This window comes from Phyllostomus hastatus, unplaced genomic scaffold, assembly GCF_019186645.2.
Source record: "Phyllostomus hastatus isolate PE091 unplaced genomic scaffold, TTU_PhHast_1.1 phas_scaffold_387, whole genome shotgun sequence".
Taxonomy (NCBI): Eukaryota; Metazoa; Chordata; class Mammalia; order Chiroptera; family Phyllostomidae; genus Phyllostomus; species Phyllostomus hastatus.
The window spans coordinates 629348-655329 of NW_025334027.1; the positions used below are offsets into that span (position 1 = coordinate 629348).

A 25982-nucleotide genomic window follows, 5' to 3' on the forward strand; every position below is an offset into this window, starting at 1 on the left:
ACTGTCGGGAAGGGCATCAGAATGCCGAGTCCTGGAGCCCTCCCTGCACAGGCCTTCCCAGGACGGTGACTGGGTGGGGGGGCCCTCAGAAGTGACCACGGGGAGGGTTTGAGAAGAGAGGCAGGCAGGGGAGGGGGTTCCAGGAGATGAAACCCTCCCAGCCTTGGGGAGCAGGGAGGTCACCCCGGTGTGGGACTTGAGCAGGGCTGGGCAGCTTGGGGGAGACATGGACACCCAGGGAGCAGGCGTCTTGGCCAGGCCCTTGGCATGTATGATCGAGCTTAGACCAGGGCCTCGGAGGCCCTGCCCAGCACCAGGAGCCAGCACTGCTGTGGCAGGGCAGCTGTGGAGATGGGCGTGGCGCTGACGTGGAGTTCTAACCAGGCCTCTTCCTCCCCCGCCAGGACATCAATGAGATGGTGCGGACGGAGCGGCCCGACTGGCAGAACGTGATGCTGTACGTGACGGCAATCTACAAGTACTTTGAGACCTGAGCGTGCCCGGAGGGCTCCCCGGCCACCAGGCGACACCACCGCCATTAGCTGCGCGCCCCGCAAAGCTTTCAGCCACTCTGTGGGCTGCCCCCAAGCGTGTGAGCCGTCAGCCCAGGACCTCCAAGTTGAGAGAACTTGGGCCTGTGTGGCCCACGACTCAGCCGGGCATCTTCCACATGACCTGTCCAGTCAGAGGTCAGCGTGGACTCAGCGCCCTGCGGCCACGCTGATGTGCTGCTGCGGCTTCCCTTCCGAAGAGAATACTGACTGTGTCAGTGCTGCGGGGTGTTTAAAGTGAGGTTCATGTGCAGCTGAACTTGGGGAAGGGGGTTAAATGACGTGGGCAGCTCATAGGGGCGTAGTGAAAGCTTCAGCCACGGCACTCCCGGCTGCTTGCCAGGGCAGGCACCGCCGCCCTGCAGGCCGAGCAGGGAGCCCGGGGCCCGGCAGAGGTTCCTGCTCCCCAGCCCAGGCAGGGCCTCAGCTCCCCACTTGGGCTTCGTTCGAAGGAGTGCGTCACCACAGCAGTGGGGCAGCGACCCCTTCCGTGTGGAGGGCTGTGACAGCCGACGCGAGTTAGATGGTTTCAGACCCAGCTCGCGGGTGACAGAGACTCGCAGTCCAGGCCCCTGCTGCCACTGCCCCGGTCACGGTCACGGGGCTGGGCCCGTGTGGACGGGAGACGGGCCGGGGGCCCCTCGCCGCTGCTCAGCCGACCTGTCCTCCAGCCTCGACGCATCTGGGAAACCCAGCTCTGGCTTTAGGGTTCTGGAAAAGAGACTTGATCGTTAGGAATTCTCTAGTTTAAAAACTTTTTTTCCTCAAGAGCAATACCGAGGGACAGTAGCTCCTGTTGTATTAGCATCACAGGTGAATTGCTTTAGTAAGCCTAGAGATAAAATCCAAACCTGGACGTGAGCATGGCGAAAGCCAGGAACGGAGTTGGCAGTTGCAGGAGAAAAAGACGAATCAACTCGCGGGAACGCAGATGGTATAATTTCAAGTCACTCTGAGTTGCCTAGATGTAATCCTCCTAGGCCAGAATTTAAGGAAGTGCCTTAACTCTCCTTGCAAGGGCAGCCAACCACACAGAGGGTCCCGAGCGCCACCACAGCCCGGGGTGGAGCTGGTCCCCAACCCTGCCACCCTGGCCACCTTCCAAGCGTCAGGCGGCCGCACCACAGCCCCCTCCGCACGGCTGGGACCAGAGCCGTGTCTTCCAAGGCGTTCCCTGGGAGTGGCCTCGGGCTGGGGCCTGGCCCTCCTCAGAAACTGGGCCCAAGTCTCTTGTGCTCCTGATGCGGTAGCTTTTGGTTTGAACGATGCCAAGACCTATTGCTTCCAGAATACAGCTGTGTTTAGCACTGGGAAAGGAGCATGAGGAAGAGCTGCCACCAGGAGAAGCAGGGTCGCTGCCGCAGCAGCAGGTGCAAGGAGGGGACTTGCAGGAGGATGCCGGCCAGTGTGGGATGAGGCCTCCTCATTCAAGCCTGACATTCTAGGCCGGGAGTTCGGCACGTCTGTAGCCTAGAAAAGGAGGTGATGGCCGTGATGAGACGGGCTGTGCGTGTGTGTGCCGCCTGCTGGCCACAGTCACCGGGTGGCTGGTGAAGGCCTTTCCGCCTCGTCCAGATGTCCTAACCTGGTTGCTCCGGCTGCTGCCTCGATGGAGGGTTTTTTGTGAAATGCCCGCTTTCGGCTAAGGGAAGAGAGGCTGGTGAGCAGCGCCCAGCCCCCAAGCACATGGACAGACCTCAGTGGACGCCTGCCCCATACTCCAGGCCTGGGCTCTGCTTCTGTTCTTGCTCTGTTCACAGGTGCTGTCCACCGAGGGGCTGCTCTGGTGAGAGTGACTGGTGTCTCTCCACAGCTGGCCCTTGGCGCCCTAGCCCCTTGCTCCCATTTGCCCTCACAAAGGCCTGTGCCCTGGTCTGGACCAGTGTGTCTGATCTGCAGCCATAGTTTTTATTTATTATGTTGGTGGGGTGGGGAGTTGTCCTGAAAAGGGCGGCTTTCTTGGGTCTGCAGTTCACACCTTTGTCCCTTCCTAGCCAGGTGAGCCAACCCTGGCTGCTCCTGCTGTCAGGGGTCTCGGTGTCTCCTGGAGGAAGGTGGCCACTGCTGATGGGCTGGCGTTGTCCAGCATGGTGTCCTGGGGCCCGTGACAGGGCAGAGGGTGGCCAAGGGAGGGACTGGCCTGGACTCGGCCTGTCTGGGGACCAACCTGTCTCCCTGCCAACAGGCCCTGCAGTGGTACCTGGCTGGGCTGCCCACATTTGGCATGTGGGACCACAGGTGAGAAGACTATGGAAGTGTGACTTTTTGCCTTTTCTAATAGGATCCTTATAACACTTGGCTTTATAGGATGGTTCTAGATGGTCACATATACCTGAAAATGATACTCTTGAGGTGATTGTGAGGTGACTTGAAGCTTCCAGAAAGTCACTTTTCCTCCTTTCAAGCATAAGCATTACTGCAAAAGGGCCAGTTAACATTTCTATTTCTCTTGCCCACGGGCTTCTGCTGATGATACTTTTTAATTTTGTTCTATTAAATATTCTTGAATGTATTAAAATTACCGAAACACATAAGGCTTGGACTTTCCTAGTTCACAACCTACTGCTGCCTTTCTGACCTCGTGTGGATGGGACTGGGGCCACCTCCCGGGACTGGCCGTGTCGGGGAGAACACACAAAACCAGCCACCACCCGCTCTGGCTCGTGGAGGGTGGGGCAGGAAAGACCCTATCCAGGGCTGCAGTGCACAGCTCCGGCCTGGGCTGGGTGCCTGGGCTCGAGATGGTCTGGCGCAGGTCAGGCCGGCGGTTCTGCGACCCCAGGTACGGAGAACCCCCACAGCGGTACTGAACTGCCCTAGACGGGTGGGAGATCCTGACGTTCCCTGTTGCAGCCCAAACACGTGCTTTTTGGGGGTAGGGGCAGTGCCCTGAGGTTTGCAGGTTTCTTTAGAAATGTATCTTCTTGGAGATAATTTTCAGGGTATGTAAAATTACAGAGAAATTTTTAAAAATTGATAATGTTACTACTCGGAGGCAACCAACCAGTCCAGCCCCCTCCTCCTGCACATCTGTGTGGAGTCGCTGGGGCCCATAAGCACGGCTGCAGCAGCACTGCAGCTTGCCGAGAGGTACACGTCACACGCAGTGGAGCCTGTGGGGCTACCTCATGCTCTGGACTGTGACCAGGGGGCGCCCTTCCTGGGCCTGCAACCCCATTCCCAGAGTCAAAGGTCCACCCAGTAATTGACTTGCTCCTGAGGCCCAGAGCCCACCCCCTCAGTTAGGGTATGTCAATTGTGAGTGATGTTGAGCTGGGCACCCCTCCCCCGCCCGCCCCTAGAGGGTGCTGATGGCTGTGGGCCCCCACTGTGTCCTGGCTTCCAGAGCACAGTGCCATGGCTCCTGCTCCTCCCCACTCACCGGCTGGGGCCTGGGGCTGTCACTGAGAACCTGCACTCCCGTCCTCCACTGTGGTGTGCGAAGCTTGTCCTGCTGTGGTCAGCGCAAGGCTGCAGCATGGGCCATGCGTGCAGTGAACGCTGGTTGCAGAGGTAGAAGGGAGACCTCCGCCTGGACCCCTGGGCAGTGAGGGCAGCACTGGCTGTCCTACCTGACGCCCCTCAGGTATGGGGGTGCCCTACCCACACATGCCAGCTGCCCCAGGAGGAGGCTCCGAGGGGTCCTTTTGTAGTGAGACTTTATGACCCGAGAGGCCGTGGGGCCCAAGGGGGCTTCTCTGCTCTGCTGGGCCTCGGTGACTGGGGACACCTGGTTTGTGGTAGGGCAGCCGAGGGCTCTGCTTCCTTCAGCTTGACACTCGATCTGCCTGTCCCAGGGCAGCACCTGTGGGAAGGGCATTGTTTTCACCTTGACTTAGAGAAGAAGGTTCTAGAACCTTTTGGGGCCAGGGGTTTGATGGGCAGAAACAGGGAAATAGGATCCTCAGGGAGGAGAGATCCAGAAAGGACCCCACCCTTCTTGTCATCTCAGGTCTGCACTTAACACAACCTCAGTCGGCCTGGGCCTGTCTGAGGTCGGCCCTCAGGTGGAGGACAGGGACCGTGCTCTCCAGGAGGTGGGTGAGGGGTGGGTTCTAGTCACGCCCCGGCAGCTGGGAGAGCTCCGACCTCTGCCATTCAGGACTCTGCTGGACTGAGCCTGTGCAGGAGGCAGGTGGGGGTCGGGAGGGAGGGTCGAGGGTGGAGAGTGACAGGGCACAGCCCAGTGTCTGTGCTACCTGACCTACACCAGGCCACCTTGAGCAAGGGAAGGCCGCAGGAGCCTGCGGGGGAGGCCTCCAGTGTCAGGTGTGTGTGGGTCCAGGTTCTGAGGCAGGTCTGTGGTTGTAGGAGGGGCAGAATCAGGAGGGCCAGGGAAGAGTGCGGGACGAGCATGTCAGGTTGCCCATCCAGCAGGAAGCAGGCTGCTCCAATCAAGAGTCTGGACACTCAGGTTGTCATCCCCCACCCACCCCCATGCACAGGTCTGCCACCAACATTTGGGACAGGTTGGGGCTGTTCCCATCTCTGCAATATGGCAATCCCAACAAGGGGCCCTCCTGGATTCTGGTGCCAGGCACTCCACTCTCTGAAGTGGGGTAGGGCGATCCCTGGGGTGGGAGAGTGGGGAGGGGGTGGGCGGTTCCATGTTCCAGCCGCTGCTGCAAGCTGTGTCTGGGCCCCGGGCTTAGGGCCCTTCTCAGGGTGCTGAATGGCAAGCACTGGCCTACACAGGGCTGCCCACCCGCCGGCCAGCCCAGGACTAGGCCCATGCCCACCTGGGCTCCAGTTTCCACATCTTCCCTGCTGCACCCAGATCAGCTCGGAGGCACGGTGCTCCTAGTGGGGTTGACCCCAGAAGTTTGACCCCAGAAGTCAATATGGGCTGAAGCATCTTCCCAGGATTGGGCTAGAGGATGGGGTTGCCCCTGCGGTGAGCAGTGTGGGAGCTCCCTTCTCAGGGCTGCCTGAGTCTGAACATAACCTGGAGCCCCATGAGGTGCCCCCCCACAATGCCGGAGCCCCAGGAAGTGTTTGGTGCCCCTCCCTTCCAGAGGAGAAGTTGGCAAGTACCTCAGGGTTGTCTGGTTGGCTCCCTATGATATCGCCCTAGCACCCACTGGTGCTTTGTCCTGGGTCTGGCATTTCTTTCTCCCTGATGTGGCCCAGCTGGCCCCACAGCAAACAATCAGGGACCAGAGGCCACCCAGGTGCATCCTGGACAGGAACAAAGAACCAGCGGGCTGGGAGTCTGAGAACGGAATTCGGGAGCAGGAGAGCCCAGCTGGCCCCAGGAGCCTGCGCCTGCACCAAAGGAAGGGCGGGTGCCCACAGCCTTCAAAGCCTGGCCTGCAGCAGGGCAGGGACAGCAAGGCCCAGAGGTAGAAGATGGGGCCTGGCAGGGCATCCCTGTGCCCCCTGTCCTAGGAGCTCCCTTGGGCCCGGAAGCCTGTCCCAGGCGAAGCGGCAACCTCTCAGGACTGAGGAGGGCACAGGGCTGGTGAGAGCATAGCAAGGCCAGACCATGGGAATGGCCTTCTGGCTCCTGGTGCCAGGGTGCAGGCCCCTCACGATGGGGGTACAACAGCAGAGGGTCCCCAGGAAAGCCTGGAGAGGATGTGAGTCAACCGTGAACATGTCTGCCCCACTGGGCAGGGAGGGCGGCGATGTTTGTGAACAGCCCTTCCACATGTCCACTCCCTGCCATCGCTGAGCTGGAGGGTCCTCGCCATGTGCTGCCTCTGGGCAATGGCATATGACAGGTGACCCAGGACCATTGCAGCAGTGCCCTTCACTGATAGACTCTGCTGCTGGGAAGACAGGGGACCTGGCTCTACCTCTGGGGCAGGCAGGTTCTGGGGCCTGAGGAGCTGGCCCTGGGACTTCAGGGGAGCCAGGTCCTACCTGACCACCCTGGCTTGAGGACACAGCTACCCCAGGCCTGGGGCACCCACACTGAGTGTAGGGGGGCTGCCCACTGGGCCCCAGGGGTGAACTCTGAGGGCTCTGGCAATTGGGTTCTGAGGACCAGCTGCAAAAATGGACCCTCCAGTCCCTGAGCGTGGGAAACTGTGTGTGATAGTGTGGCCTGATCACACGTGGGGAGGTCTGGGTGTGAAGGGTGCTAGGCCCCAGAATGAAAATGGCAAGGGAGAGAATCATTGGGGCCCACGCTGGGCAGTAGGGAACAAGAGTGACCTGCGATTGGCTGAGGGTTGGTCTCTGCCCCATGAATCCCCATTGTCCCTTCTGGGCCCCAGGTAACTCAAGATGAGCTGTGCTTTATGTATTTATTGAGTGAGCACTTGCATGAACATGGGCCCAACAGGTGGAAGCAGGGGGTCTTGCTCTCCTCACCCCTCATCCACCCCTCACACACCCCAGGAGTTCAAAGGCCCAGAAGCAACGGTAGAGAGCAGAGGGACTGGGGGGAGGGGCCTCTGGCTGGGCAGTGCCTCCAGCTGCTACCTCATGGTCTGACTGGCTCAGCAGGGCAGAAACAAGACAGGCCCAGTTTACAGGTGAGACAAGGCCCCTGGGGAAGCCGTAGCACCAGGGCAGCCCAGCTGGCAGGCCCGGGGCTGTGTCCCGCTGGCGGGGAGCTCCTTCACTGGGGTAAACAAGGGCCTGGGTAGATGGGGGTGGGCTCCTTTGGTCCCCCATTCTCCCGAAATGGAGGTGAGTGTGTTGAGAGGTGGGGTGGATAGCATAGCCAGCTGGGGCTCCACAAAGGCCTGGACTTTTGGGAGGAGGTAGGACGGGGCTGGGTTGGAGGTTTTGAAGGCATCTGGGACAGAGGAATGTTCCCTCTTCTAGCGCCAGGCTTGCCTTAACCCCCTGAGGTCTTAGTTTACCTCCAGTTGTGTCACAGTCCTGACCTCTCCTAGCTTGCCCTCCGCTGCACTCCCCCACCTGCCTCAGAGGGCCCCACTGTACATTAAGGGAGAGGGGGGCCAGGGGAGCCAAGCAGGAGCTCAGGCTTTGGCCCTGGCAATAAACCAGGGAGGCTGCCGGGCGATCGAGTCAGGACCAGTGATGGGCACAGCTGAGGGCTCTGGCTCTTGGAACACGCTGGCCAAGCACCTGCGCTCCCACTTCCCACCTGCTGGCTCCTCCAGGCCTGCTGTACAGGAGACATTGCCCTCCTGCCCTGGCCTCAGCCCCAGGGCCCAGCCTGGCCCTGGGCAAGTCCCTCTGCCCCAGGTCTCTTCCTGAAACCCACCAGCCCCAGGAAGCTCAAGAATGCAAGGGTTTCTGCACACCTTTGTCCACCAAGGCCCTGGCAGGCTGATGCAGCTCATCCTGTGTGCAGAACTGAGGTTACTCCAACTCTGCCCAGATGCAAGGGTCAAAAGGTGATCCCCTTGTATGGCTAGGTTGGGGCCAGATGTGAGGTCTTTTCCAGTTTGAAGTCTCCAGAACGTGAGCCTGGGCTTGTGGGGAGGACGACTTCTGGCCCAAGGGTCTGAGATTCCAGGTTAGTCTGTGACACTCCTCCCTTAGCTCAGAGAAGGGTGGGAGGGGCCACAGGGGCTGACTTCACACCACAGGCTATAAGACCAGGAGGGGCCTTGGCCCAAAATCTAGGCTGGAAGAGGCGTGGGGGAGAGGGCTGGGGGGACTGAAAAGTAGGGCCAGCTTCTTAGAGGCATCCATCCCTTGAGCTAAGGGGCCAACCCTCTCTCTCCCCAACCAACACCCGCCCAAAGCAACAGTCAGGGAGTAGGGAAAGCTGGGCATCAAGCAGGGTGCACCCCTGAGGACCCTGAGTTTTGGTAAAGAAGCTGGGCTTTGGTCTTCAGAAGCTGGAGAGCCATGGAAGGATTTGCAGAGGGGTGGGTACAAGGCACTTCCCAAGTCACAGCTGGGCACTGGGGAGGAGATGACACAGGGCTCTGATGCTACCCAGCCCAGCTCTGACGATTAGGGACAGCAGAACTTCGGGAGGACCAGAGGGGCAGGGACAGGCCTGGGAGGTTCTCGGAGGGGAGGGAGTGCCGACCCAGCCCGACGCGCTTCACGGGGCAGAGAAGGGGCTCCTGGGGCCCTAGGTTCATCTTAGGGGAAGGGGTGTGGTGCTGGAGGAGGTGTAGGAACCGACGGAGCCTAGGAGAGCCAGCTAGGGCTGCGGGCGGGGGCTGCGGCGCAGCCCGGGGCCCTACCGTGGGCATCGCCAGACTCTCAGGCCAGCTACACCGGTTACACGCTGCCTCCAGGTCGGCTGCACTGGGGGCCTCGGTTTCCCCTAGCGGCGGGGCGGGGCGGAGACAGCGTGGGTCTTGGAGCCGCCTGCAGGGGGCGCCCGTGAGCGGCTCGGCTGGAGCAGGGGCCGGAGCGGCAGCGGAGACAGCAGGAGCCGGCGCGCGAGCTGCAGGTCAGCCGGGGTCCCGGTACGGGGTACGGATTCCTACGGTCTCAGGGGGCGAGGGGCCGTCGGAAGCTGTCAGGCAGGGGTAGGGGCCGGACGGCTCGAGTCCCCTCCCACTAAGGGTGCCCGCCGCTCCGATCCTCTCTACCCGCCGCCCGGGCGGGAGTTCGCGGGGCTGGGGTCCGAGTGCTGCCCGGCGGCGGCGGCGGGAACCGCTGGTGCTGGGCGGCTCCGGCGCGGTCGCACATGCTAAGCCGGGCCCTGGACAGCATGTGGACCCTCGCGGCCACCCCCGAACTGGCCCGGAAGGGGCGCAGGGGTAGGCGGGGAGGAGAAGGCGCGAAAGAGCAGCGGCCCCAGCGGCGCGGGGCCGAGGGGCAGACGTCCAAACCCGCAGGTGGCCGGCGGAGGCCGTCCGTTGGTCCGTCTAGGCGCCGCGGGCCGGCCCCAGGGCGCTCGGGGAACCGGGGCGCCAGGCCGGGGCTGGGCAGGGCTTGGGGGCGCAGAGGCGCGGCCTGAGAGCAGGCGGGAACCAGAGGGGGCTTCCCTAGGTGGCGCATCCCGGGGCGGGGCCGGTGTCGGAGAAGGCGGGGTGCGCACACGCTCAGCATCCCGCACGCCCGGGGCGCGACAAGAACGGGAGTCGGGACGGCTGGGTGAGCGCGGGCAGGTCCCCTAAACCGTGGTGGCGGGAACCGGACTTAGGGAACCCCGGAGAGGCGAGAGGACGGGCGGCGGTGGCTGCGCTCCTCGGACTGGTCCTCGCCGGCCGCCCGGCTGCCCTGAGCAGGGCAGGAAGGTAGGAATGGCGGGAATGGTGGTGGCTCCCCAGGGATCCGTGCGGGACAGGGATCACGGAGGGGCCCGGGCGGACCGTGGAGCAGACATCTCTGCGTTCTGGCACCGCCACCCCGCTTTAGGCTTTAACTTTCCTGACTGGACCATGGGAGCTGGAGGGGTTGCGGGGAGAAGCCGGAAGGCGAGTCTCCCCACCCTCTTTTCCCCAGCGCTGGAGGCCTGGCTGGTTCCTGGGGGAGGACGAGGCTGCCTGCCCTCTGTAGTCAGCTCTCCCTCCCCATCCCAGGCTGCGCTTCCACGCACAGGGCCTGTGACTCCTCCGACCTGGTGTCCAGGCCGCCCTCCCCTCGCCTCTGCTGTCCAGCGGCTGTGGACTCCCAGCCTCTGCACCCTCCAGAAGACTGTGTCCCCGCCATCTCCCCCCCAACCCCCAGAGCTGTCCCTGGGTGTCCCGGCCCTGAGGTCCATCATAGGAAGCTCTTAGGAGCAGTGGTCTGGGAAGAACGCTGTAGGTTCGGGGCTGCTGTGGCTGGTCCTGGAAGCCCCGGGGTAGCTGCGAAGGCTCTGCCCTCTAGGACAGCCCTTCATCCCAGGTCTTGGCAGGCCCATGGCGGAGCTCCCCACTGAGGACTGTCCACTGGCAGTGGTGGCAACACCTCCTTGCCCCTTAAGGCCTCCCTGGCTCTCTCAGGTCTTAGTGTCCCTCAGACCAGGGCCCCTTTATCCCCCTGCCCTCACGATCATCAGGTTCTGGGCCGAGCTGGCTCCCCTGCTCATGGCCTTGGGGAGGCTGTGAGCAGCCCCGGTGGCTGGCAGGGGGATAGTCCTTGGGCCAGGCTGGTACTGGGTGGCCTTTGGGGGCTTGCATGTTGCCCCCCTCATGTTGGCCTGTGACATGCAGGTCCCCGACCACACCCTGGTCTTGCACCCCAGGAGCCACAGCGTAAGAGGGCAAAGTCTGGCTCCGTGGATGACCCCATGGGCTGGAGATCTGGCTGCCCAGACCTTGGGTTCCAGTCTTGACTCAAGCACTGGGTGGCCTTGAGCAAGTGACGCCCCCGGAACCGTCTTCCCAAGAGCAGCACTTGCTGTGCAAAGAGTGACCGGGAGATGGGCACTGGCTGTGGGGACAGGAGGAGGCCGGGCGACCAGAGGACAGGCTGGGTCTGTGCTTGAGCTGGGGAGCCGTGGAGGGGCTTGCTCGTCTCGTGGGGCTGAAGACATCACAAGGGTTGCTGTTAGCAGAGGGATGTGTGGACTGTAGTTGGATTGGGGCAGACATCTGGCTTCGGGGCATCACACCCTGGAAAATTCAGGGTCTCTGGGTGGATGTGGGCAGTGCCTGCCGAGTAGGACAAACCCCCTGGTGGCTCTCCACAGCGACCCCGGGGTAGCGCTTACTGCCATCTAACTTGCCCGATTCCTGAGTCACCTCCCCTTGGATGAGCTGAAATGCCACCCCAATCGTCTTATGGCCTCTGACTTGCCTGCCGCCACCCCAGCCGGGCGCTGAAGAAGTGTGCACGGGAGCCGGGGGAAGGACCCGAGGACCAGACCGAAAGCGCAGGTGTGCAGGGCGGGTGGGAGGGGGTGTAGTGTGTGTGTCGCGATGCTGAGCTGGTAAAAGGGATGAGTCCCAGCCTGGGTCAGGTGGCCGAGTGGGTTGGAGCATTGTCCCACGCACCAAAAGGTTTCGAGTTCCATGCTCAGGGCACGTACGAGAGACAACCGGTCCGACGTTTCTCTCTCACACTGGGATTCCTCTCTCTGTCTCTTTCTCTCTCAAATCAGTAAACATATCCTTGGGTGGGGATTACAACACGGGGGATGAGTCCTAGCCCCCCGGTAGGGGTCTGGGCCCAGGGTAGCGCTTGTGGCCACTGAAGGGCAGGGTTGACTGGTCAGTGGGGAGTGCACTGAGGGCTGGTGCCTGGAATGGGCCCAGACGGCACAAGGGGAGTGGGGAATGGGAAGGAGCTCAGAGCTGAGATGCAGAGAGAAATGCCCAGGAGATTGCTGTCCTCCTGGGCAGTGCCTGGGAGCTCTGGGTGGAGAGAAGGGGCAGTTTACAGGCAGAGACCCCTCCTCAGCCCACAGAGTCACGGAAGGGGCCCCTGGGGCGTGGAAGCCTTGGGGTGCTGTGAAGATGGAGGGTCTGGACTCGGGGAAGCACCACTGCCCCTCACTCCAGCCCAGGGAGGTGACACCTAGGGAGGGAAGCCGCTCCGGCTCTCCAGGGCGCCTCCAGTTGTCTTTGCCTGGAATCTCTCCCTGTCTCTCCTCTCACTTCCCTGTCCCCCCAGTCCAGCCCGCACGGCCCCTCCTCTGAGGAGACCTGCAGATGTCTTTGGGCCCACACCCGCTTCTGCTTCTGAAACTGCTGGGCAGGGGCGAGCGCTGTCCGCCGTGGCATCACCTCCGCTGCTGCTCCAGTCAGCCCAGCGGTCGCCCAGAGGGAAGGCTGCCTCGGCGGCACCGTGCTGGTGCTGCCCTTGCTGTCTGGGCTGGTGGTCCCTGCCCAGAGCCTCCCGCCCCCGGGGCTGGCACCTTTCTGCCCTTCTGTCACAGGGGACTTCACGTCTGGCCCCGAAGTGGCCTGTGCAGACTATGAGTGGGGTCCCAGTGAGCCAAGGAGCAGGGGTGGGGCTGAGCGGCACCCGACCCGGCCACAGACGCCGCTCCGGCTGGTCTGGCTGACCCTCGCAGCCTGGGCCGCATCATCACACCCCCAGGGTCCCCGGAGTGCTCTGCCTCCCTCCTGTCCTCAGCGTAGCCCCCTCCAGGCAGCCGCTGCGGCCCTGCCCTTTAACAGGCTGGCCGCTGCCAGGAACCCGCCCCAAGCCACAGAGCCTGCTCTCAGGGCCATCTAGAAGCCCCTGCCCCCACCACGTCCCCTCTTCAGACATCACAGTACCTGTCCCCTTGACACTGGAGGGTTCTCCTGACGGAGGTCGGGGTGCACCTCACTCCCCGTGGTGGCTGTACACGCGAGGAGCCTCCGCACGGAGGTGGAGGCCTCTTACTCGGGGTCTCAGGGAGTGTTGGATGGGGCGGCGCTGAGGCCATCTGGGCTCCTCCGCCTGAGCTCGGGCACCCAGCACTTTGTGTTGAGGTGTGACCCCTGGGTGGAGGGTGTTAGGTGAGGTGGCCACCTCAGGCCAGGACAAGGGGGGCCCACAGCCTCTCTGGCATCTGGCCTGGACTTGTGGGGATGGGAGGGGACTCTGGGCATCCAGTGGGGAGAAGGGAGCCGGGGCAGGCCCTGTAGCCCCGGGGGCTGGTGTCATGGAGTCTGCTGGGGGGCCTGGCTCAGAGCAGGCAGCCGGCTCTCTACCCTGTTCCTGCCCACATCCTGCTCCCAGGGGCTGAGACTGACAGCCACACACCCAAGGGGCTGTGGGGGAGGGGGCACAGGCTGCACCAAGTTCCTGAAGTTGGAGCTGCCAGCAGCCGTGCAGGGAGGGAGGGAGCAAAGAGGCTGCTGGTACTTGGTGGCTGGTCCCCTCCAGGCAGCACCGGAAAACACCTGCCAAGACAAGAGGGACTTGGGGTCCCTGGGCCCTGGACTTCCGGGAGGCTGGTGCCCAGGCCTGGGCCCACTGAAGGCCAGCCATGGCAGAGCCCGCTGAAGGCTCGAGTTGGGAGCAGGATCCGAGCTGCCGGTCCCACTGTCTTCCTCGCTCGTTGTGCTCTCCACGCGGAGACTGAGCTCCCAGGAGCAGATGCCGGTGATCCCCATCTGCCTTCCGCGTCGCTCAGCTCCCTGCTCACAGGGTGTCACTCTGTGGCATTTTGTGAGAACCTCTCCGCGTGGTCTCAGGTCCACAGCTGCAGCCCCGAAGTGCGTCAGGGCGATTGTATTCTCTGTCTCAATCCCTCTGTTTTCCTTTCTGATATGACTTATTGACTAGATATTGGTCCTTGTTTCGTTTCTGCCAGTTTGATCCGTAAGTTCTCATTCTCGTTTATGCGCGCTATTCCTTTCTTTATCTCTTTGAAGATCCTAAAGTCTTTGAAAACCACCTGGGGAGCGGCTGGCTCTCAGGATGGTCTCAGAGGACACATCCTTCTGTAAGGCCCCCTGCTGTCGGCTCAGGGCCCTGCGGGGACCAGGCTCCGCAGCAGGCGGCATGCAGGGAGCTCCCTGCGGTCCAGCGGCTGCCTGGCACCACGCAGGTATTTGGGGCACGTCTGTCATGAGAGAGTAGCGGGGGATCCTGAGGCTGGGGTCCTGGAGCCCGGAATGGGCCCAGGGTGGCAGCGACAGCCTGATTCATGCATTGGGTTTGGTGTGCTACCTTTGGCGGCACCCAAGAGCAGATGTGTGGGGTCTCCTCCGTCCCTCAGGGTGGGGAGGCGGGGCTCAGCCGCCGTCTGTGCACGCACACAGAGCGCTCGCTGGTCTGGAATACAGGGAGCCAGAACTGGGCCAGGAAATATGTGGGTTCTGGTGAAATGGGGCTGCAACCAAAGCGGCCAGGCCAGTGAGGGCGAGGAGGAGGAGGAGGAGGGTGGGAAGCAACCGCGCTCGGAGCCGTGCGGGGTCGTCCTTTCGGGGCTGCTGGCGCACGGTCCCCGGCACGCGTCCCCAGTTTGTCCGGACAGCTTCTGACCTCTGCCCTGTCCCCAGCAAGGGACAATGACAGGGAAATAGTACGTGATTAATATTTAATTTCCCCTCCTCGCTAGCAACAGAAGACTTGAGGATTAATTAGCTGGACAGAACCAACAGAGAGGATTAGGAAATTGCCAGGTCCTGGACCCGCCCCCACCCCCTCCGCATGGGCCCCGACCTTCCCGTAGCTCTCAGAGGCCTCCGAGGGGAGGGAAGCAGGGAGGCCCCAAGAAACCCGCCTGCTGCTGTGTTTTCCGTGGGCATTTCCCCAGCTCAAGTCCACCCTTTATGTTCCCAGAAGGGCTGGTCGAGGTCATTGACTTCCTTGGGGGCTTAGCTCCCTCACCTGCCACAGGAGGTGCGTGGGCACAGGGAGGGCACGGGGGCCCCCACGCCCTGTCAGGCCGCACAAGCAAGTTCAGAGCATCTGGAGCGCAGTCTGTGTGTCCCAGCCCCAGCCCCAGCCCCAGCCCGGGGGAGACACAGGCTGTGGGGGCTTCGCAGAGGCTGGAGACCGGGCTCGGACTGGCTGGTTGTGTGCAGTGGTTCCTAACTCCTGTCAGTGAGATGTTACCATCTTGAAACTGGCCACGAGGGGAAGCTTATACCACAAGAGTCTGGCAAAGGCCACAGGCCATGGCACCCCAACCCCCTGGCCGGTTTGCCGGCCTAAGGCTGGGACATTTCTGAGCTCCCACAGAGCCCTGGTCTCTTCCCCGCCCGGCCTGCCCCATGGTGCCTCAGCCTCCACCGGGGTGCGGTGCGCGGGGCCGGGGGATTCTAGTCCGGCAGATGCCCAGGTTGCCCGTGGGGCTGGGTCAGCCTCCCCCGGGATGTCCTGGCAGCATCTGGAACAGCCTGCAGATCTGCTGGAGGCAGGGCAGCCGGGGAGCCTTTTAGAACCCGGCCAGCAGGGGCATTAGGTGTGTTTTTAGCTCCTTGTGAGGCTGACCTGGGGCAGCAGGAGGATCTGTTGCCACCAGGGAGACTTGGGGGCCGGGTAGGGGGCATCCCAGGCCTGGTGGACAGCAGGAAGGCAGTTTCCGTTAGTCAGGAGGCGTGTTGCTACCGGGCGCTGCTCAACGCGGGAGCCCAGAGCGCAGAAGGTGGTCCCGGGGGCTGGGGGCACTCGGGCAGGTGCCGGGGGCTACTGGGGAGCTCCGCCGAGCAGAGGGCCGGGTTGGGCCCGTGGAAGGCCTTCCACATGGGGCTCCCTGGCTCCCACGGGGTCAGCCCGGCGTCCAGGGCAGGTGTTGAGGGTGTGACTCAGCTCCAGAAAAATGTGGTATATATTCTGGTCAGGTGGGTCGTCGATGGCCCCGCCTCATCGGCCTTTTGGCAGGGCCCTCTGACTCCACAGGACGGTCAGGGGCCAAGGGAGGTCTCTAGCCTGGGCCGGTTGCGTTGGCAGAGGGCATGACACCTCTTGGTGCAGATTCTCCCAGACAGGCCCTGCTGCGGTCAGAAGGACGGCAGGCGGCAAGTGAAGAGCCCCAGGGGGAGGCAGGCGTCTCCCTGGTGGTGGGGGCTCCCTGGGCCTGGCCGGGCCGATGAGACAGTGGCCTGCAGCCGCGTCGGGGAGGCCTGGCCTGTCACCTCCCTTCTGCAGAACAGGGATGGTGCCCTGGACACACAGCCCCTGTAGCTGGGGCCCCGATGAACACTGCTCTGGCCGTGGGCTGGGAGCACCGAGGGACACTGCATGGCCAGGGATGGCACCGGGAGACTTGGTCTGGCCCAGCTGTGCACGGGACTCACCTTGTGAGCAGCTGTCTGACAGGTGCCCTGTGCAGAGCAGGAGCTCGGTGGCACTAGTTTATGCCCCTTGGGGCCACATATGGGAGAAGCCACAGGCTGTGGGAACCCCTGGGATCCTCAGGCGTCTTGCCTCCTCTCCCCCTGCTCCCCGGGGTTGGGTGCTCCCCCTCCAGCTTCCTGGTGGGCATGGGGGATGCCCCCTCGGGCTCCGGCCACCTGAGGCACATCGAAGTCAGCAGGAAACTTGGGGCTCATCTATGCCAGTCCTCTGTCACCTGCCAGACAGGGTGGGGGTGGCCTGGCCCTTGGAACACGGTGAGCGACCTTCTTCCAAGGTCGCAGTTGCACTTGATCCCTGGTTTCCTGGAGGAGGGCGGGAGAGTGCAGCCCCCAGAGCCCCTGTGCAGGTGAAGGCTGTGGGGCTCTTGTCCCCGGGTAGGCGGTGGCTGCTGCCCATGCACACCCAGGGCCCCACGAGAGCCCTGGCGGGGTGTGGGGAGGGGTGGCTTTGGCATGAGCACGTCTGAGTGTGACAGGTTGGGACAGGGGCAGTGGAAAGAGACCCGGGGGCTGGCGGAGGGATGGAGACCCTCTCACAAGCTCAAGGGAGTACTGGGTTTGGGCTGGGGAGACTGAGACCTCTGCTTCTTCTTCTGCGTGGGGTGCCAATGATTCCGTACATTTCCATGCCACTTTGACTCTGCGAAAGCCTTTTCACTCAGAACTGTTTATTTCCTCCTCGCAGACTCACGGGAGAAAGCTGCAGTGGCTCCCAGAGGCTGTGTGGGGTCCAGCCTCCTCAGACATCAATGGGGAAACTGAGGCCCAGAAAGGAAAAACATCCCTGGCCACAGTCCCCCAGCAAGTCCCGGCTGAGGGCCCCCCTCTCTGCCCAGCCCCCGGACTGAACTCAGCCCGTTCTGGTGCAGGCAGGCGGGGAGGGCTGGGGAGCAGGCGTCGGTGGTGGGGGGTGGGGAGGCTGCTGCCCCGCCCAGACACGCAGTCAGTGCGGGGGCTGCCGAGGGGCGGGCTCCCTCTGTGCCTGCTCCACCACCCTGTGCCTCACCCCTGGTGAGGCTAGAGGGCTTATCTGCTGGCGATGGGAGACAGGACCAGACGGCCTCCCAGGTCCTTCCAGATGGGAGCTCCAGGGGTCCCCGGGGCTGCCCCAGACTGGGACAGTGTAGGGAGGAACTGGTAGTTCCCGGGCAGAGCTCTCAGGGGACGGTGCTGACTGAGGCTGGCTGAAGGGGAAGGAGGGTGGGCCTGGGGGAGCCCAGGAGGCGAGGGGCCCTTTCCAAGAGGGTCACGGTGGCAGCGAGCTCAGGGACCAGGAGGCTTGAGAAGCCGAGCGTGGGGCACTAACGTGAGTGAGTGCCTTTGAAAGATTCCCAGCTGCTCTAGACAAAGACAGAGCCTGGGCTGAGGGCCGCTGCCGGGAATCGTCGGCTGTGCCCGCGCTGCAGGGCCCTGCTCCTCACCCGGTCTCTCCTTCGGCAGGTGCCCCAGGAACTCAGAAGCTGAGCCGAGCCAAGATGCCGCCAGAACCTCCGGAGGGGGCCTGGTTTCTGGAGACTCCAAGTCAGCCGTGTGAAAGCCCTTAGGGAGCCCCCCTCAGCAGCAGGCACTCTCTTGGCTCCTGGGGGCAGGGGCGCAGGGGCCTGGACGGGGCCGGCTGCACTGCAGCTATGGACCGTGAGCTGGCCCGGCCCGCGTCCTCACCGACTCCGCTCGTCCGTGGCCATGGCCACCATGGGCTCCTCAGTGTACATCGTGGTGGAGCTGGCCATTGCCGTGCTGGCCGTCCTGGGCAACGTGCTCGTGTGCTGGGCCGTGTGGCTGAACAGCAACCTGCAGAACGTCACCAACTTCTTTGTGGTGTCCCTGGCGGCCGCCGACATCGCAGTGGGGGTCCTCGCCATCCCCTTCGCTATCACCATCAGCATAGGGTTCTGTGCTGCCTGCCACAGCTGCCTCTTCTTCGCCTGCTTCGTCCTGGTCCTCACGCAGAGCTCCATCTTCAGCCTCCTGGCCATCGCCATTGACCGCTACATCGCCATCCGCATCCCGCTTCGGTGAGCGAGGGCTGGGTAGGCTGCCCCGCTCTATTCCCGGGCACGCCTGCTGCCGGGTTCAGGGTCTGGTCTGTGCCGTGGCCACGGTGAGCCCCGGGTCAGGGTCTGGTCTGTGGTGGCAGTGTGCTGAGGTGACAGGGCCGCGGAGCGCAGCCTGGGGCTGCCGGGGGCTTGGCCAGCACGCCACCGGCAGTCGTGCCAATCTAGCTGGTCCCCGTGGGCGAAGGGCGCCCTGGCCCTGCCCCTGCCCGGCCAGAGCGGAGGCTGCCCCGCTCTGGCGGTGGGCAGATGTGTGTGGCCCAGGCCTGGGCAGCGTGTCTGGGCTGTTCTTCACGCGGCATGATGCTGGGGCGGAGCGGGCACCACGGGAAACCATGAGACCTCCGATCCAGAAGCCCGCCTGCCCTCCTCCGGCTCCTCTGGGTGGGCCTCAGAGTTTGCACGTTAGGAGGATGGCCCAGAGAGGGGAAGTGAGCTGGCCCAGTGCCACAGTGAGTCATTTGAACCTATATGCAAATTATGTGCTCCTGAGGTCACCAGCCTGTGCAGCGGTTGAGGGGTTTTTCACGATGAATCTTTTCTGAAGTGACTTCAGCCACAGATTGTGAAAGTGAAGTCTTTCCCTGGGGCCAAGTTTACTTAGTGCGGCCTCCACCTACCCGGCCAAGGACCAGGCTAGGAAGTGTCCCTCCCGGGGGGCACCCTGGGGCCTCCTGCCCCACCTCCTTGCCCCTCCATCCTGGAGGCAGCCTGGGTGGCTGCAGGCTCTCAGGGAGGTCCCCCAGGAGGTCACGCCTTCCCCGTGGCGAAGTTTCCCCAAGAGGCGGGGCGCCTACGTACAGAGCAGCGGCAGAGGGAGCCTCGGTGGGAGGGGAGGCAGGCGCAGTGAGCAAATGGAAATTCAGCGTCGAACCCAAAGGGGCCCCCAGAGGTCATTTCCTCTCCCTTTCTGGATGGAAAAAGGAGGCCCAGAGAAGGGGGACAGCCCTCGGGGCCACACAATGAGTTGGTAGCACGGCTGGGCCTGGGAAGAACCGTGGCCGCCACCCACCGTGCCATCAGTCTTTGGGGAGCCGGCCACAGGCTGCCCCTGGTCTCCCAGAACCTGCACCAGAGGACCCGTCCTGCCCCCTGGCTCTGCTCAGATGAGGGCAGGAGCTGGCCCCAGGCGGCCCAGGACGCCCCCTGTCTTGGGAGAGCCCAGGACCCCTGTCAGAACTGAGGACCAGCCTCGGGGGCAGAGCAGAATCCGGAGTCCGGGCTCTGAGCACAGAGGCGAGTCTGAGGGCCCCCAGGGGGACTGGAGAGCCAGGACTGGCGTCCACCGCGGGGCAGGCCGAGCGTGGGCTGGGGCTGCACTGGCCGACGGGAAGGCAGAGGCCTCACTTTCACTTTCTCCCCGCCCTAAAGGGCAGCTCCGTTCTAGGGAGAGAGCGAGGCCACTGGTCTCAGAGGAAAGGGCCTTGGCTTCTTTTTCTTATTTCTGTTTTCCGAGAATCAAAAGAATGACTCCCCGATGTGGGAGGATGGGGTGTGACCGTGGAAAGTCTGCTGTGCCCCTCCGGGTCCATTTCCTCCTCGTGGGAGGGACGGGCCTGTCTGAGCTCACTGAGGTGTTGCGAGGGTCCAGTGAGTGGGTGAGACGGACGAGGCCCAAAGGAGGGTCGGCGGGCGGGTGGGTGCGGGGTAGCTCTTTCCTGAGCGGCTGGAGGTCCGGAGCTGAGCCCCTGGGTGGAGCCGTGAACCCGCCCCACCCCCATCCGGACTCCCGGGTCCCCTGGAACAGGACCCGGTTCCACCCAGACCTCGGCCGGCAGTCAGAGCTGCACTCTGGAAGGCCCGGCCCGGGCCCGGCCTGGGCCTCTTGGATCTGGAGTCTGACAGAGACGAGGAAGAGGATGCTGCTCAGCCTTCCCCTTCACAGTTGCCGGAGGATGTTAGTGCAGCAGCGACTCCTTTGATCTCACGCGGGCATTGTGGCGGGGGCTGGTGCTGTGACCCTCCTGTTCCTCACGGAGAGACCAGAGCAGGAGGAGGAGAGGGTCTCCTGACACAGGCACCTGCAGGGTCCTTCACGCTGTCCAGGCTATCCCAGGTCCCTCCCTCCACCTCCCGTTCCTCAAGGGCCCTGGGCCAGTGCGGCCAGGGAGGGCAAGGCCCGTGAAGGTGTCTTTGCGGGGGCTCCTGCAGGCGAGCTGGGCCTGGGGGGTCCTAGAGGGAGGCGCATCGGAACCTGGGCTCCATGCAGCCCTGGAGCCACCGCCTGGCTGGGCTGCCCTTCCTGCCCTTCCTCTCTGTCCCCTTCCAGCTGGGAACCCAGTCCTTCCCAGGGGCATTCCCCTCCACTCACCTGCATGGCTCCTCTGAGGTCCAGCCTCGGACCCCTGCCCTGGGGGCCTGGCCCTGGGCCTGCACCGTGCTTTCCCTCCCTCCCTCCTCCCCTCCCTCCCCTCCCCTCCCTTTCTTTCCTTTTCTTCCTTTCCTTCTAGAATTCAGTTGCAGAAAACTCTATGTGCTCCTTCCCAGGGACCCTGGTGGGCTAGGGCAGGGTCTAGTCAGGCAACGGGTGAGAAAGAAGCCCGGTCAGAGGCCGAGATGGGAGCCAGAGGACAAGAGGCCAGGACAGGAGGCAAGGGCTCTCGGTGCCCAGGGAACTCTTGTGACCATCGGCTCCTGTCTCTCCCGTCAGCCCCCCGTGCGCGGTCTCTCTCCTCAGGGTGTGGGCGAGTATGGGCAGTAGGCCTGAAGTTTTATGTGGGGAGTCAGCCCATGGGGACAAAGCCTGTGTGCCCTGGCTTTTGAGCAAGGAGGGCAGGATCAGGAGAGAGGGCTCCCTGGAGGAGGTGATGCTGATAGGTCTTGCAGGATGGGGGTGGAGATGGGGGGTGGGTGCAACAGGAGGGGTCCAGGCCTGGGCAGAGCCCCCAGGAAGGAGTGAGCCTGTGGGTTGGGGGCCAGGCAGAGGAGGTGGAGACAGAAGCACAGTCAGGCAGGGACGTGTGAGGCCGGCTCAGGCCTGCCGGGGCCCAGGATGGTGTTTGGTCAGCGACTCTTCGACCTTGGATCCCTGGCTCGTTTGAACGACCTCGGGACGCTCCCTTCTCAGTGCAGGGCAGGTGCACGTGAAGCCCCCCACAGTCGTGGGGGGTGTGCTCAGGTCTCGGAGTGAGCCCGCCCTGGGTGACGGGAGCCCCCAGGATGGGGCAACCCGTGAGCTGGGAGACCCAGGGAGGCCGTGGTACCTCCCTGTGTGGACAGGGGCTCTGACACCCGCTGCCCCCTATGCCGCCTCTGGGCTCCCTGAAACATGCCAGATGTCCACGTCACCCCTTCCCCCGGACAGTCCACGCCTGGGCCCAGGAGGCCAAGATGTGACTGCTTTAGTCGCAGGCGCAACCCAGGGGCGGCTGCTGGGTCGGGCCGTGGCTCTGCCAGCATTCTGTCTGGGTGGCCCAGAGCGCTTTCTTTTGCACAACAAAGCACATCTGTTTGGTGTTTTTAAATATAAATAATACCTGTGAGTACTAAACCATCAAAAGATAACCAAAGGGTACATGGTGCAAGATTGCCCCCTCGCCACTGCCGCCCCTCAGGGACCCTCTCCGCGGGGCAGTCTCGGAGCCGTTCCGGAGCCGTTCTTCGCACGCCTGCACAGGTGCGCAGGTGCTGCTGACGCCTGTTTGTTTCCGTCCCCACAGGGGGCGTTTCCTGAGAACGCAGTGGCAGGCTGTCCCTCGATAACCAGACAGACGAGAGATTTCAGACCATGTCCCCAGAAGCCTCCCGCCAGGCCCTGGCGCCCCCGCTGGTCCTCCATCAGCTACCTGTTACTAACCTCTGCTCCCCCAGCAGCTCCGCCTCTGCAATTGCCTTGGGACGCGGGCTGGAAGCTCTGCTGCTGAGGACAGTTTGAAAATCCCCACAGCAGGTGGCCTCCAAGGTCCTCTGCACTGTCCCCATAACCGTTCTTTCTGCTTGATTGCCTCACATGACGGGCAGTTCACTACTGCCTGAGGCAGGTTGTTCCTCCCAGGAACAGCTCAGCTGAGGAGCTTACCTGGGGCCTCGCTGTAACCGGCCTGCCTGTAATTCCCACCCACTACTTCTGCACTCTGCCCTGTGGGCCAGTGCCCACAGGCCCCGAATTCTCAGTCCCTTTTAACAAATGAGGAAACTGAGGCTCCGAGAGGCAGAATGACAGAAACGCCAGGGAGGGGTATACTTCTCGCCTCTGTTGAATGAGAGTATATAAACTCAGATTCAGAAAAGAGTACCAGAAAGCTCTGCCTGGCACAGAGCAAGTGCTATGTAAGTATTAAATGAAAAAGAACAGAAAAAAGAAAGAAAAGCCTATGACTCTGCATTTGAGGCTCCAGAGTACGAAAGCGCTTGGTGGAAACGGGCAGGGTCACAGCCCTCCTCCCGCACAGCCCAGCTGTGGGCATCACGCCCTCGCTGGGCGGGGCCCTGGAGCTGCATGGACCCCCGGCCCGGTTACTGTTTGCATTCAGAAAGTTCCAAGATGGACAAACTCACCTTGGCCTGAGCTGCCTCTGGGCTCCTGGAAGAGCCACGGCAAGTCCGCTCCTCTGCTTGGGCCTCAGTTTCCCCACCTATGAAGTGAGGGCCAGATAAGAGGTCCGAGGCCACCAGGCTTTTGTTGTTGTTTTCTTAATTTGGATTAGTTGACAAAATTTAAGTCTGGGGAGTCTGTACCCAGAAAACCAGCCCCCCAGCCCCTGCTGAGACGCAGTTTGCAAGGCAGCGAGGGGCCGAGGGTGTCGCTGCCTCCTGCACGCAGAGTGGACGCGCTGCAGCCCGCCTCATACGCATGTTACCCGCGGGCCCCGGTGTTTGCCTCCCACGGACTAGACTGCTTCTGTGGGTGCTTCGGGTTCTGGAGTTCAGTGCAGCCCATTCTCCTCGGCACCTGCTGTGCCCCTGTCTCCGCAATGGAGACGATGGAGACGCGGAGATGGGTGCAGGAAAGCCCAGGCCCTGGCCCCAGCCATGGGGGGTCCCGTGGGATCGGGACTCATCGTGGTCCAGCAGGAAACTTCTCGGAGAGCATAACTAGCCTGACCCTGAAGAACTAGCCTCACCCTGAAGAACCAGTGGGGTTTACCGGGTGCAGGGGAGGGCAATCTGATGTTGCTGGGACCAGAGCCTTGCGACAGAAGGTCAAACCTCAGAGACCACTGAGGTCACCTTCCTCAAGTAGGATTTTTTGGTGCTTTTAGTAAAAGCTGTGCCACTTCTCCTGTGGACCTGGGGTCAGCTTCCTCGCCCGCAGGCCACACCCCGAGTGTGGGGCGGAGCCCAGCTCTCTAGGGCAGTGCTTTTCAGCCGGTGTGCTGCAAGAGTTTCTGAAACAGGCAGTATCTGAATTTGGAGGGGAAAGAGGGTATCTCATTTGGCCTGAGACCCCCACCCCTCCTTTATCCCTTGTGCCACCTCTCCCCAAGGGCTTCTAGAGACCCTAAGTCAAGTGGGAAGGAAGAGCGTAGAGTACAAGAGGTAGGAATCACCTCCAGGTCTGGTCTGGCTGGTTCTGCCGCCAGCCGCGGGCCCACCCTCCTGACCTGTAGCCACTCTGCAGGGAAACCTGTTCTAGCATCAACAAGGGAGTGATAACGTCTCCCCCCTACCCCAATCATCACAGTAATGCCCTCAAACAGGACTACCTGTAATACTGTTCAGTGACCACCTGAGCGTCCATGTGGTGTTTCCCGTCCAGGGTGCCTGCTCTCCGCACCTCCTGGGAGGTCTGGGGCAAGGCGCGGCCCGCCCCTGAATGGAAGGGGACACTGAGGCTGGGAGGGAGGGAGCAGTGCTCGGTTCCGACACTCGGCTCTGCCTAGCCCTGGTGTCTCAGGCCTCTGACGCTGGTGTCCTCTCCCCAGGTACAACGGCTTGGTGACCGGTGCACGGGCCAAGGGCATCATTGCCATCTGCTGGGTGCTGTCCTTTGCCATCGGCCTGACACCCATGCTGGGCTGGAACAACTGCAGCCGGCCGAAGGAGGACAGAAACCACTCGGAGGGCTGCCGGGAGGGCCAGGTGGCCTGCCTCTTCGAGGACGTGGTGCCCATGAACTACATGGTGTACTACAACTTCTTCGCTTGTGTGCTGGTGCCCCTGCTGCTCATGCTGGGCATCTACCTGCGCATCTTCCTGGCGGCCCGGCGGCAGCTGAAGCAGATGGAGAGCCAGCCCCTGCCGGGGGAGCGGACCCGGTCCACGCTGCAGAAGGAGGTCCACGCGGCCAAGTCGCTGGCCATCATCGTGGGGCTCTTCGCCCTCTGCTGGCTGCCCCTGCACATCATCAACTGCTTCACCTTCTTCTGCCTGCAGTGCAGCCACGCGCCGCCCTGGCTCATGTACCTGGCCATCATCCTCTCCCACTCCAACTCCGTCGTGAACCCCTTCATCTACGCCTACCGCATCCGTGAGTTCCGCCAGACCTTCCGGAAGATCATTCGCAGCCACATCCTGAGGCAGCGGGAGCCCTTCAAGGCGGGTGGCACCAGCGCCCGGGCCTTGGCGGCTCACAGCAGCGAGGGGGAGCAGATCAGCCTCCGCCTCAATGGCCACCCTCCCGGGGTGCTGGCCAACGGGAGCGCCCCCCACCCCGAGCGGCGGCCCAATGGCTGCGCCCTGGGGCTGGTGAGTGGAGGGGGCGCCTGCGAGTTCCAGGAGGACACGGGCCGCCCAGACATGCAGCTCCTCAGCCACGAGCTCGGGGGAGCATGCCCAGAGTCCCCCGGCCTCGAGGGCCCGCTGGCCCGGGATGGAGCGGGAGTATCCTGATGAGCCATGAGTTTGCCCCTTCCAAAGGGAAGAAGTCTTTCTGTTTCTGGTTGGAGGAACCAGCCACGGTGGGAGCGGAGTGAAAGTGCTGGGAGACCCTGCTCGTGGCTGGTTCCCACTTTGGACTGAGGAGGGAGCCCTGGCTGGCATAGCATGAGGCCCAGCCAGGAGGCGTTAGAGTCCGAGGAAGCGGACGTTCCGGGCTGGGAGACCTGTGCCCAGCCAGGGCCACAGCACCAGAGCATCTTGGCTGGGCAAGGCCCGGTCCCCACTGGAGAAACATCCAGAAGTGCCACCTTGTCTTCTGCAGAGCAGCTGGGGCAGAGCAGGCTGGCCGGCCCCGAGGCTGTGGGGAGGCTCCAACAGGCCCCCACCACACTCACACCGCCCTCCCCACACTCTCCCAGGGTTCAGGAGCTGCTTCGCCTGGAGGTAGCATTTGATGTATTTTCTAGGAGAAATTGTAAGCTTGAGGATGTCCTTTCTACTGCTGTCCGTCCCTGGCTGCAGGGGCTGATGTGGGTCCCCTGCCAACCCCAGGAGTCGGCCCAGGGAGCCCAGGCGGCTGTCCCACTCTGTGTACTTCTCACCCCTCCAGTCCCAGGCGTCTCCTAGGGCGGCAGGGCTGGGCTTGCGGGGGTGGAGTGGTGAGGGAGCGGCACCAGAAGGTGGGCTCCCGGGAGGGGGTCCGGGCCAGCCCGCCAGAGGGTGAGCCTGGGTAGCTCAGAGCTGCCCAGACAGGGCCCCTACCTAACTGCCTTTCTTTCTGAAGGGAATGTTTCTTTTTTCTGAGATAAAATAAAAATCGAGCCATGTTGTGTTTTAAGCTTGTCCAATGAGAATGGTGTCTGAGTTCTGGCCCCGGCCCCACAGCCAGGCCCAGCACGGTCCGATCGTGTGTGGTGCGTGGGTGAGACAGTGCGCATGTGCAGATGGACACCCCGCCTGCCCGGGGCCTCCCCAGCTCTCATCCCCAGAGTGGACAGACTGCCTGGTGCACCAGGATCCAAACACCCACGCACAGCCCCAGGACCAGAGACCCTGAG

At 62.9% G+C, this 25982-nt stretch overlaps 2 protein-coding genes across 3 annotated transcripts in view; both read left to right on the top strand.

Moving 5' to 3' along the window:
• Nucleotides 1–3075, top strand: part of SPECC1L (sperm antigen with calponin homology and coiled-coil domains 1 like) — a 107051-nt gene extending 103976 nt beyond the window's left edge. For both annotated transcript variants that reach the window (XM_045819785.1, XM_045819786.1), the window contains one exon: nt 405–3075. In XM_045819785.1, the coding sequence (XP_045675741.1) occupies nt 405–494 (90 nt within the window). In that variant the 3' untranslated portion in view covers nt 495–3075. The remainder of the gene's footprint in view (nt 1–404) is intronic.
• A 6423-nt stretch (nt 3076–9498) lies between these two features.
• ADORA2A (adenosine A2a receptor) lies at nt 9499–25762 on the top strand. The gene is made up of 3 exons (XM_045819937.1): nt 9499–9679; nt 17552–18126; nt 24030–25762. The coding sequence occupies exons 2-3, from the start codon at nt 17795–17797 to the stop codon at nt 24934–24936; spliced, it is 1239 nt and encodes a 412-aa protein (XP_045675893.1). The 5' UTR covers nt 9499–9679; nt 17552–17794; the 3' UTR covers nt 24937–25762.
• Nucleotides 25763–25982: the final 220 nt, after the last annotated feature.

Bases quoted from the DNA above. Each gene is read 5' to 3' on its own strand.
- ADORA2A (XM_045819937.1), top strand. From the start codon at position 17,795: ATGGCCACCATGGGCTCCTCAGTGTACATCGTGGTGGAGCTGGCCATT. The intron at 18,127-24,029 runs GTGAGCGAGGGC...TCCTCTCCCCAG, and splicing joins GCCATCCGCATCCCGCTTCG to GTACAACGGCTTGGTGACCG.